Raw genomic sequence first — 12,507 nt, 5'->3', positions numbered from 1 at the left:
AATAAAAATCTAAGCTTTGATGCTCTGTACTCTGTATTTGCTCATTGTTTTTTTTCCCTGCACATCCTTCTCTCTCTGCCTCTGGTGCCTTGCACTCTCTTCATTCTTACACATTCTGTCAGACTTCTTATTCACTCATAATTTTCATGCTCCTCGCATTCATTTTCATACTGAATATTTCAGTCTTTCATCACTAGCATCAATCACTGTTTCCCTATTGTTAAGTTATACAAACTATGCCACTGCATTATATTCTACTGTGGGGTCTAAATTCAACATTGTTGCGCCTGTTTTACAGGCATGAATCGGGTGAAATGCTAACCAATGCTAATCTGCACCCGATCTGCACAGACGTTCGGGCCAGTGCTAAATTGGTTTGGGGCCATTTTTGGTGGCCCTGGTGGCCTCCTGAAATTAAAACAGGCCTAATTTTAATAATGAAATGAAGCTCCTGTGCCTATTTCTGACCCAGTTAGGCTCTGACACGCGAGCTACATTAGTGTACCTGATTGGCGCTCGCAGTTCGCCTGAATTATGATGATGAGGCTCATGGATGAATTTAGGCCTCTTCATTCTGGCATGTGTGGCTGCGCACCACCGGAATCATGCTCAGTTTTGGACGCTGTCCAATATCTACCACTGTTAAACATTTGTCTATCCAAGATAGTTGCAATTTCCTCCTTGTGATTTCTAGCTTACTTAGTCCTGACTCCTGCTGTCCTCCCAATCAGGTTTGATTCAATTTGGCCTCTTGGACCCTTCCCCCTCTGGCCTCCCAACCAGATCCAACTTCTTCTGACTTCAGACCAAGCTGTGATACCTAGCATTCTCCTAACCCTGCCAGGAAGAGTCAACCAAGCCAAGAGGTCGGCAGATGTTGGGACTGATTGAAAGTTCAGTGTTGGGTCAAAAGACCAAACATGCATTGAAATCAGCTGAGGATATCAGAAAGAGTTGGGGTTGGTGCTTGGAGGCCAGTGGGAGTTAGGAGTATGCCAAGTGCCAAGGAGTGCAACACCAGTTTAGGGGCAAGATGGCAACCAAAAGATACTGCATTTTGGATCAATCAGAACTCAGATTTTCCAACATTAAGATGTTCCTACAGACCAGACAGATGGCTAGCAGTGACAAAGCGGGATCAATGAGCTTGCTAGAAAATAATAGCCAACTAATCAGCTGACCCAAAAGTGATGTCACTTAAAAAAAAATATATAGAGATATATGTTTTACAATTAAAAAATTCCCCGATGTGAATATATGTCCTGTACTATTACTTTAAATTATTATTCATGCCTTACCTCTCTTTAAATTATGCATATTTTTCCAAATTTCCGTTAATTATCGAAGTGGAAGAGCTAACATTGACAGTCGGTGACATGGTACCACCATTCGCACCTTTTCTGCATATTCAGGGCTGCTCATTCATCGCAATTCTTGTTATTTTCTGACCAATTTCTCATGGATAGGATTAAGATAAGCATTATTTTAAAATGTGCTTTTAAGTTAAAGCTTACTTTAAGTGGGTGAAAGCAGGGCTGGCAAGTGTTTTACAAGGTTTCAGATAAGTGATCTTAAACTAGAATCTTGGAGACAATGAAAGATAGTGTGATATTTCAGCAATTGTTCATAATCATTACAGCTGTGATTTGAACTTAGCAGGGGTCTTTGCCAATTTAGGCTGTTAAATTCTGCTCTGGTGGGGGTGGGGAAGTGGAATAGTCAGTCTTATTTTTAACACCGCAATGAGGCTTTTAAAAAAAGACACCAAGCAGTAGTCTGGCTTTTGGAAACAGGACTGTACAAACAATCAGGGAGAAAAAGTTACAAAAGACAGGAGACTGCAGGGAGAAGAGATTCTACCCAAGGACTACAGGACGGAATAAAGAGAGTTTATTCTGTTTAAGTTAAGTAAGACAACTGCAAAAGTGGGATAGCGCCCCTTGTACATTTTTATTACGTCATTACACAAAGTCAAACTATATCGAATGAACTAAATGACTGATCATGCCTATTGATCTGTATGTTTCACCTTACTGTGGAATAAAGTGGCTTATCCACTTTGGTGGTAAAAACAGAGAGACAGACTATTATCTGAATGGTGACAGATTAGGAAAAGGGAAGGTGCAACGAGACCTGGGTGTCATGGTACATCAGTCATTGAAGGTTAGCATGCAGGTACAGCAGGCGGTTAAGAAAGCAAATGGCATGTTGGCCTTCATAGCGAGGGGATTTGAATACAGGGGCAGGGAGGTGTTGCTACAGTTGTACAGGGCCTTGGTGAGGCCACACCTGGAGTATTGTGTACAGTTTTGGTCTCCTAACTTGAGGAAGGGCATTCTTGCTATTGAGGGAGTGCAGCGAAGATTCACCAGACTGATTCCCGGGATGGCGGGATTGACCTATCAAGAAAGACTGGATCAACTGGGCTTGTATTCACTGGAGTTCAGAAGAATGAGAGGGGACCTCATGGAAACGTTTAAAATTCTGACGGGTTTAGACAGGTTAGATGCAGAAAGAATGTTCCCAATGTTGGGGAAATCCAGAACCAGGGGTCACAGTCTGAGGATAAGGGGTAAGCCATTTAGGACCGAGATGAGGAGAAACTTCTTCACCCAGAGAGTGGTGAACTATGGAATTCTCTACCACAGAAAGTAGTTGAGGCCAATTCACTAAATATATTCAAAAGGGAGTTAGATGAAGTCCTTACTACTCGGGGGATCAAGGGTTATGGCGAGAAAGCTGGAAGGGGGTACTGAAGTTTCATGTTCAGCCATGAACTCATTGAATGGCGGTGCAGGCTAGAAGGGCTGAATGGCCTGCTCCTGCACCTATTTTCTATGTTTCTATGTTTCTATGATTTGAACTAAAGTTTGTCTCATCTAGAGTTAACTTGATCTTAACAGAGATTGAAGAAATACATGTGCAAAAGACATGGATATCTGGTTGTTATTGTTACATCCCTGGGTTATGCTATCATAGAAGGAGGTATAGGGAAGTGTGAATCAACTCTCATAACAGTAAGATGTGCAGACCACTTAAGGGAGCAACTGGGATGCCATTGAAACATAGAAACATAGAAAATAGGTGCAGGAGTAGGCCATTTGGCCCTTCGAGCCTGCACCACCATTCAATAAGATCATGGCTGATCATTCCCTCAGTACCTCCTTCCTGCTTTCTCTCCATAACCCTTGATCCCCTTAGTCGTAAGGGCCATATCTAACTCTCTCTTGAATATATCTAATGAACTGGCATCAACAACTGGCAGGGAATTCCACAGGTTAACAACTCTCTGAGTGAAGAAGTTTCTTCTCATCTCAGTCCTAAATGGCCTACCCCTTACTCTAAGACTGTGTCCCCTGGTTCTGGACTTCCCCAACATCGGGAACATTCTACCCACATCTAACCTGTCCAGTCCCGTCAGAATTGTATATGTTTCTATGAGATCCCCTCTCATCCTTCTAAACTCCAATGTATAAAGGCCCAGTTGATCCAGCCTCTCCTCATATGTCAGTCCCGCCATCCCTGGAATCAGTCTGGTGAACGTTCGCTGCACTCCCTCAATAGCAAGAACGTCCTTCCTCAGATTAGGAGACCAAAACTGAACATAATATTCCAGGTGAGGCCTCACTAAGGCCCTGTACAACTGCAGTAAGACCTCCCTGCTCCTATACTCAAATCCCCTAGCTATGAAGGCCAACATACTATTTGCCTTCTTCACCGCCTGCTGTACTTGCATGCCAACTTTCAATGACTGATGAATCATGACACCCAGGTCTCATTGCACCTCCCCCTTTCCTAATCTGCCGCCATTCAGATAATATTCTGCCTTCGTGTTTTTGCCCCCAAAGTGGATAATCTCACATTTATCCACATTATACTGCATCTGCCATGCATTTGCCCACTCACCTAACCTGTCCAAGTCACCCTGCAGCCTCCTAGCGTCCCCCTCACAGCTCACTCCGCCACCCAGTTTAGTGTCATCTGCAAACTTGGAGCTATTACACTCAATTCCTTCATCCAAAACATTAATGCATATTGTAAGAGCTGGGGTCCCAGCACTGAGCCCTGCGGCACTCCACTAGTCACTGCCTGCCATTCTGAAAAGGATCCGTTTATCCCGAATCTCTGCTTCCTGTCTGCCAACCAGTTCTCTATCCACATCAGTACATTACCCCCAATACCATGTGCTTTGATTTTGCACACGAAGAACCCAAAAAGATATCTGCTGCAGACCCAGGTTTGTATCACCCTATAACAAAAATGTGTTCTTCCTCTCTATAACTATGATAATCTTGATGAACATGCTTTATACTTTTTTTTTTAAATTGAGCAATGTCAGACCCTCACTGTCTAGGCTCCTTTATAATCAATAGGCACGGGTGTAGTATCAGAGTGCCATGCACTCATGAAACAGAACTGCAGCATGGAGCAAAACATTTTAGAAGGGGAGGTGAGAAAACTGATGGAAATAGGAAGAGTAATGCGAGATGAATTCTTAAATATAGCATCGGCAGACATTCTAAATGTACATCTCTGAAAGTAACATCAAATAATATGAGTATACTAACCAACACACATAGTACCCAGTGCAGTGATGGCACTCAGCAATGTACGCAAAGATATTTTAGTGCTTCGTAAAAGTCGAACTAAAGGGGCGATTCCATTTTCTGCACAAATTTTGTCTTGTTGTTCCTTGTTGCACTCACTCAGGGCAATCATTGCCTGGCAAGCTAAATAAATTAACAATCAGTATGGTTTCAAATATTTGGTATTAGAACAGTGAAAATTGTAACTTTACTCAAAAATTTTCACATTCACTTGAACATATCTCTGAAACAAAAATCAAATTGATATATAAGCTTTTGCAATTGCCATGTTTAAATTAAAAACAAGTGCCATATGATTTTTTTCTAGTTGGAATTCAAAGTTAAATAGTTTTTAATAATTACGTTTGCAAACATTGGTTAATGAACATGCGTAAGCCCAGTTTTCTTAACATGTACTAATTAATCACTGGTGGCATTACATACAGGGAATAAAGGCCAAGTGTTGTCTTCAGATGAAGCAGGGTTAGAGGACAGGGGATAATTGGACCAGAACACACAGACATAGTCCCCATTTTAAAACCGTATGTTCTGCCCCAATAGAAAGAAAGATTTGCATTGATATAGCGTCTTTCATACCCACCGGACAACCCAAAGCACTTTACAGCCAATTAGTTCTTTTGAAGTGTAGTTAATGTTGTAATGTAGGAAAAGCGGCAGTCAATTTGCGCACAGCAAGCTCCCACAAATAGCATTGTGATAATGACCAGATAATCTATTTTTGTTATGTTGATTAAGGGATAAATATTGGCCAGAATACCATAGTAACTCCCCTGCTCTTCTTCGCAATAGTGCCATGGGATCTTTTAAGTCCTTATGAGAGAACAAAGAGGGCCTCGGATAATGTCTCATCCAAAAGACGGCGGAACCGAAATTCACTTCCGCAAGAAAGCTGGCGCACCTACCCTTTTTTGAAAGTTTTTTCCACTGGGATCGTTGAGGCGACCTCTCCGTTGATTTTCAGCACTTAGGTTTTTATTGACATTGGACCGGAAGTCGGTCATAGTGGGGGCGGGAGATCGACTGAAAGGCAGGCTGAGGGGCTGAATTTGGGTCAGGACCGGGACTCTGCTGCTGTCAATCAATGGTAGAGTAGTGGTGACATCACAACACGTTTGTATAACCATGCTCTCTCCCCTCCGTTAAAGAGAATCAGTATTTTAAATCTTGGGCCATCAGGGAAGGTTTTGGCTGGGCCAGCAGCCTGGCACCCAAGAGGGGGTGCCAGGCTAACCGTTGGCGGCCCGGCCGAACCCGTGGGCACTATCTTGCCGGCCAATCTGGAAATCAGGCCGTCCCTTGAAGGGCCGCCGTGCTGCTGGGCCACACACACTCCGGATAAGGTGTACTGAAAGAAAAAGCTGTCGGGGGCACCACACGGCCTGGGCATCGATTTTTGAGCTAAATTTCGCTCAGTATCTTTTTCAGATGAGGAACAGCAGCGGTCATCAGCATTGGGGCCAAATCGGATCCAGACCGAGAAATCCCCGACCTAAATTTGGGTCGGGTCGGCCAGTTTGTAAGTGGTTTTGCCCATGGTGGTTTCGAATCACCCCCCTTACAACAGTTCTAGACACCGGAATTATAGTAGTGAACAGAAATACACAGTTATAGCCAGATCTTTCGGTCTCAACCATCACAATGCTTTTATTCAAGTTAAAGCACACACCTGTACCCAGTAAAACACACCCTGGTGGTGTAATAGTGTAAAACAAACAAACACAGTACAATACACAACCCTGGTCCATCTGAACAGGCCCCTAACGCAAAGTACCCATGACTAAAACACCCCTACTTGGTTCAATAGGGCACCACCGAATCTGTCCAACAGAATGTGCGTACGCCTATAATCCTTGCAGAAACCTCCCCACTAAACCCCTATGGCTTGGTTGGGACACACGACACCCCTTCACACTATGCGGTGGTCATAAAAATGTGTGGGCTCAGATAAATGCTCACCAATTACCCCTCTGGCTTACTCACTGCTTCTCCCGATGAGGCATATCTTCTGGTTCTGTACCAATCTGTGGTATTCAAGTCCAGTATCAGGTTAGCTTCCCAGTTGAAGTAGCGAGGCTCTCTTTTGTCATAAATGGAGGTTTCTTCTCTCCGTCTCAGACAGAGTGCTCAGTCCTTGTGCGTTAAACGAAGCGAGCAAGCGTAGAAGAGAGAGAGAGAGAGAGATGGCAGCCAAAAACTGCCTCTCTTATACCTGCAAAATGCTTCTGAATTCCTCGCACCATAAATCAGTCCTTCACCTGAGGCAGTGCAACTGAAAGAGCAAAATGTAAAAACCTTTTCGGACGGTGTCTTTGTCAACTGTCCTGTTCCTAGGGACAAGGCTCCAACCAGTCTGGGTGGTCAAAAAGCTTCCTTTGTGTCTTGAGCACCGACCAATCTTCTTGAACTCTCACTGATTACATGACAAAGGGCCCCCCATCAATCATCTTCCTGCCATTTCAGCCATTGATTCCTGCCCACCTGATGTATATTCCTGTGGGACATGTTTGGATCTGCCCCACATCAGGCTATCTGCTCTTCTGCAGTAACAGCCAAGTTAAAGCAATGTCCAAAACTTAAAGTTCAAAAGTTTAAGTCCAAAAGTTTATGTTTTTGCCATAGATGTTTTCGCCGAATTCTTGCAAGTTGACCACAAAACGGCAGCTACTGGATTCCGAGGCATGGCCGCCGCAAATTGGCAGTAACGGGTCTTTCTGAGACCCTGAATTTCGGCCCCGGCATCTTCAACAGTGCAGCACTCCCTCAACACTACACTGGAGTATCAGTCTGGATTTTATGCTCAAGTCTCTGGAGTGGGGGTTGAACCCACAACCTTCTGACTCAGAAGTGAGAGTGCTACCCACTGACTCACAGCCCATACTTTTATATAGTACTTTGATTTGATATTTTTTATAGTTAAATAGAAAAGCGTAGTATAATTTAGGAAGCAGAGAAGATGTGTTGGTTAGAGTATTGGAATGTCTCTACAGTTCAACAATGACTATACTTCTAAAGTACTTCGTCGACTGTAAAGCACTTTAGAATATCCTGAGCTCAGGAGAGACATTATATAAATACGAGTCTTTCTTTCTTTTTACAGGCTGAGGAGCTGGGAGATGCAAAACTGAGAAGCGTACAGCAACAGCACTGGCAGGAGAATGTAATTACAGCATGACAAGTTTACATAGTAGTTTCACTATAATGTAGACATAGGAATTTATAATGGAAAAGTTGACAGGCGATCCAGGCAGATATAGGATTTTTTATATATATTTTTATATCTATAGATATAAATGAAATAGCTCTTTTTTAATATTAATTTTTGGGATGTAAGCATTGCTACCAAAGCTGGCATTTATTGCCCATCCCTCATTGCCCAAATGGTTTGATACAACTTAGGCCACTTCAGAAGGCAGTTAAGAATCAATCACATTGAGTTTGAAAAATGTCCAAGCTGTTTGCAAAAGTTGCTACAGTGTCCTGGGACCACATGTATAACAAAAAATAGCCCCAGGAAGTCCCCCAAGACAAGGATACCTAGCATTGCACTAGGGCGCTATAACAATTGGACCGGCATAGTATCTAGCCAATTAAATGATACCTCTCACTCTATTACACCCTTGGTTGCATGTCAGGTCCTCTGAAAGCAACTTTTCTTAGGCTTCACATGCATACCTATACTGTAGCAGGGCAAACTTTACTATGGTCAATTAAAACTGCAACTGTTATAACACGACTATTTGGAAAGATGGATTCACTAGGTGGCGCACAGATACCAGGAAGCAGGAGCAGTTCATGACGGCAGAGGCTATAGGCTATAATTATACTTCACAATGTCTCCCCTTATATACATTGTATTAAAATAATAAAATTTGCAATAGCATGAGACAGTCATCCAAACTATACTAAATAGACTAATGGTAGAGATGCAAGAAAAAGAGAGCTGTGATTCACAACTACACAATGGGTAGTTCGAGGAATACAAATAGTAACCCAAACATTTACAAAACTTTTTAATTTCAGAAACGATCACAATTTACCCATTATACATACTGAACCAGTAATATTTTATTATTTACATTGTTCAGAGTACAAGTAAAAGTACAAAATCAAAGAATTCAGTTATTTGTAATGTGAGTCAGCATAAAGAGCAACTCCATATAGTTTTTTTAAAATTTGTAAATCGGATGTGGGCATCGCTAGAAAGGTCAGCATTTATTGCCTATCACTAACTGCCCTTGAGAAGGTGGTGGTGGGCCACCTTGTTGAACTGCTGCGGTCCGTATGGTGAAGGTCTGAGGCTTCTGTCTGAAGCTGAATCAGACTGTTCGCAACCTTGGTGTCATATTTGATCCTGAAATGATCTTTTGACCACATATCCACAGCATAACTAAGACCGCCTACTTCTATCTCTGTAATATTGCCCGTTTCCGCACTTGCCTCAGCTTATCCGCCACTGAAGCTCTCATCCATGCCTTTGTTACCTCTAGACTAGACTATTCCAACACACGCCTAGCTGGCCTCCCACATTACAAGAACACTGTTATGTATGCAACACCCCGTAACCAGCAATCGACCGCCACAAGAGGGCGCATCTGTTGGAGTCCCAAGGGATCCCAGCATCCCTTGGGAGCACTGCATATAAGCAGGTCTCCCATGCTGTGCCAGCACTCTGGAGTCAGAATAAAGAGACTAAGGTCACACTTACTCAGGTCTACAATACTTAGTCACATTGTTTTATTTGAGATATAACAACTGGCGACGAGTAATAGATAATGAACCATCACGTGAAAATGCAGAGAATTGTTGGTATCGGTGCATGAAAAAATCTGGTCACACGGGACAATAAACTGTGAAGTTAAGTCACGTTCACCAAATCAGCCGGGGGTGTCAAAGAGAAATGCGTGGAGTCTTCAAATGGCCTCTTTAATATAGAAAGTTAGTTTAATTGTAAATAACCTTAAAAATAATCTGTTTATAGAAATGCAAAGTAAAATGAACAGTTTATAAAAAGCATAGTAATGTAAAAATTAACAATTTTTAAAAAACAAATTAAAATTAGCAGTTTTAATAAAGGTGTGGAAAGCAATGAACTGTTGTTAAAAAGCATTGGAGATGAACACTTACAGGAAAAAGATGTTCGGGCAAAAACAGGATGAGAAGAAGAGGTCTCACAGCTTTGGTGAGGCAGAGCTCTGCACACTCCTCAATGAGGTGACGGAGATTTGTCAGAGGCTTCTGGGAAATGGGAAGTGTAGGGCGCCACGGAAAGTCAGCATGTTGGTGTGGGAGGAGGTGGCACAGGTTCTGACTGCAGCGTGTCACGCACAACGGAACAGTGCGGCAAAAGATTGAATGACTTAACGCCATCTGCCAGGGTTTGTACTGGTTTTAGACATTTTAAATTAAGATTTGTTAAATGTTCTTACTCTTACTGATGTAATGAATAGCGAAGAGCTTGTTTATGGGTGGTCAGAGTTCAATCTCATGTCAATTGGTCATAAAACTCAGTTGCATTGGAGACGGACCTCACTACGTGCTTATAAAGATCTTTTATCTTTACTCCAGAGATTTGAAGTGTGAAGTTACAATTAATGATTTAGACTTGCAACCAACCAAATGTTTTTAATGAAAGTGCCTGATGATCCCAGAGGAACCAGCACTTGTGCTCCGAGGCCTAGATACACAGCCCAGCGCAGAGGCCCATGTATCCGAGGAGTGTAAGTGCTTCCTGGGATCATGTGGGCCTGGACCACCAATCACAGTGTAGTATTCTCATTCCTAGTCATGGGAGCTCCCAGTTCCCATAACTGTCAATGAGAATACCTCTTAAAACAAAATAATCCACACATAAATAAAAAGTATACCACTTTTTTAAATATAGTAGAAATTAAATTAAATTCAATGTTTTATAAACAAAATTATTTTTTTGAAATAAAAAAAATGTTTTAATAGAGCTAAATATCAACTTAACCTAGTGGGTAGGGTTTTTAAATGTAAAAATAAGTCATAAAATTATTATTTTTTTATCTTTTAAAACTCTTACTTACCAGGCGTAAGAGTTTGAGGGACATACGTTGGGCAGGAGTTGGGCAAATAGCCCAAATCTCCGCCTGCGAAGGCCCTTCTCCCAGGGATCCATGTGATTTGTTGGGGAAGTCCAGAACCAGGGGTCACAGTCTAAGGATAAGGGGTAAGCCATTTAGGACCGAGATGAGGAGAAACTTCTTCACCCAGAGAGTGGTGAACCTGTGGAATTCTCTACCACAGAAAGTAGTTGAGGCCAATTCACTAAATATATTCAAAAGGGAGTTAGATGAAGTCCTGACTACTCGGGGGATCAAGGGGTATGGCGAGAAAGCAGGAAGGGGGTACTGAAGTTTCATGTTCAGCCATGAACTCATTGAATGGCGGTGCAGGCTAGAAGGGCTGAATGGCCTGCTCCTGCACCTATTTTCTATGTTTCTATGTATCCTGGAGAAATTCTCAGAAGGTGATGATTGGGAAGCCTTCGTGGAGCGATTCAACCAATATTTCATGGCCAACGAGTTGGAAGTGAATGAGAACGCTGCCAAACGAAGGGCGATCCTCCTCACTGTCTGCGGGGCAACAACCTATGGCCTCATGAAGAATCTTCTTGCTCCGGTGAAACCAACAACCCAATCGTATGAAGAACTGTGTATGCTGGTCCGGGAGCACCTAAAAAGAAAGGAGAGCGTTCTGATGGCAAGGTATCGATTTTATACATGTCAACGGTCTGAAGGCCAGGAAGTGGCGAGCTACATCGCCGAACTAAGGCGCCTTGCAGGACATTGCGAATTCGATGGATTCCTGGAGCAAATGCTAAGAGACTTTTTTGTGCTTGGCATTGGCCATGAGGTTATCCTTCGCAAACTATTGACTGTTGAAACACCAAACCTGAGCAAAGCCATAACGATAGCCCAGGCATTTATGTCCACCAGCGATAACACCAAACAAATTTCGCAGCATAAAGATTCATTAGCAAACACTGTACACAAAGTAATGTCGTTTTCAAGCACGAATGCATATGGCAGAACATGCACGCCTGCAGCTGCATGACCTCAGATGACCCAGAGTCCGCCATCAAGCGTGAATGTGAGGCAATTAACACCTTGTTGGCGCTGCAGGTGATCATTGAGCCCATCACTGCCGCTTCAAACACTATGCATGCAAAGGCTGTGGAACAATGGGACACCTCCAGAGAATGTGCAGATGAGCTGCAAACACTGCAAACCACCACGTTGCAGAGGAAGACCGATCCATGGCGGATCAAACTGAACTAGAGACTCGAACTGAGGAGGCAGAAGTGTACGGGGTACACACCTTTACCACGAAATGTCCACTGATCATGTTAAAAGTTGAACTGAATGGAATTCCAGTATCCATGGAATTGGACACGGGTGCGAGTCGGTCTATCATGAGCAAAAAGGCCTTTGAGAGGCTTGGTGCAACAAGGCACAAAGGCCCAAGTTGAGCCCTATTCATACCAAGCTGAGAACTTACACTAAAGAGCTGATCCCTGTAATTGGCAGTGCAGCAGTAAAAGTCTCCTATCATGGAGCGGTGCACGAACTACCACTATGGATTGTACCAGGAGATGGCCCCACACTGTTCGGCAGAAGCTGGCTGGAAAAATCCGCTAGAATTGGAATGACATCTGAGCGCTTTCGTCCGTCAACGACGCCTCATGTGCCCAGGTTTTGAGCAAGTTCACGTTGTTGTTTGAGCCAGGCATTGGAAATTTCTCTGGGGCGAAAGTGCAGATCCACTTGGTTCCCAGTACACGACCATCCACCACAAGGCATGAGCGGTGCCATACATGATGCAAGAGAAAATAGAGATCGAAAATGGACAGGCTGCAACGAGAGGCCATCATCGCGCC

General features: G+C 43.2%; 1 protein-coding gene across 1 annotated transcript in view; it reads right to left on the bottom strand.

Moving 5' to 3' along the window:
• Nucleotides 1–12,507, bottom strand: part of ankar (ankyrin and armadillo repeat containing) — a 408,780-nt gene that overhangs the window by 130,282 nt on the left and 265,991 nt on the right. The window contains exon 18 of the mRNA XM_070873696.1: nt 4,569–4,730. Coding sequence (XP_070729797.1) covers nt 4,569–4,730 — 162 coding nt within the window. The remainder of the gene's footprint in view (nt 1–4,568; nt 4,731–12,507) is intronic.

The sequence above is a fragment of the Pristiophorus japonicus genome, chromosome 3, assembly GCF_044704955.1.
Source record: "Pristiophorus japonicus isolate sPriJap1 chromosome 3, sPriJap1.hap1, whole genome shotgun sequence".
Lineage (NCBI taxonomy): Eukaryota > Metazoa > Chordata > Chondrichthyes > Pristiophoridae > Pristiophorus > Pristiophorus japonicus.
Note: the sequence above shows the minus strand (reverse complement) of the source record. Positions and strands in the feature narration are given on the sequence as shown.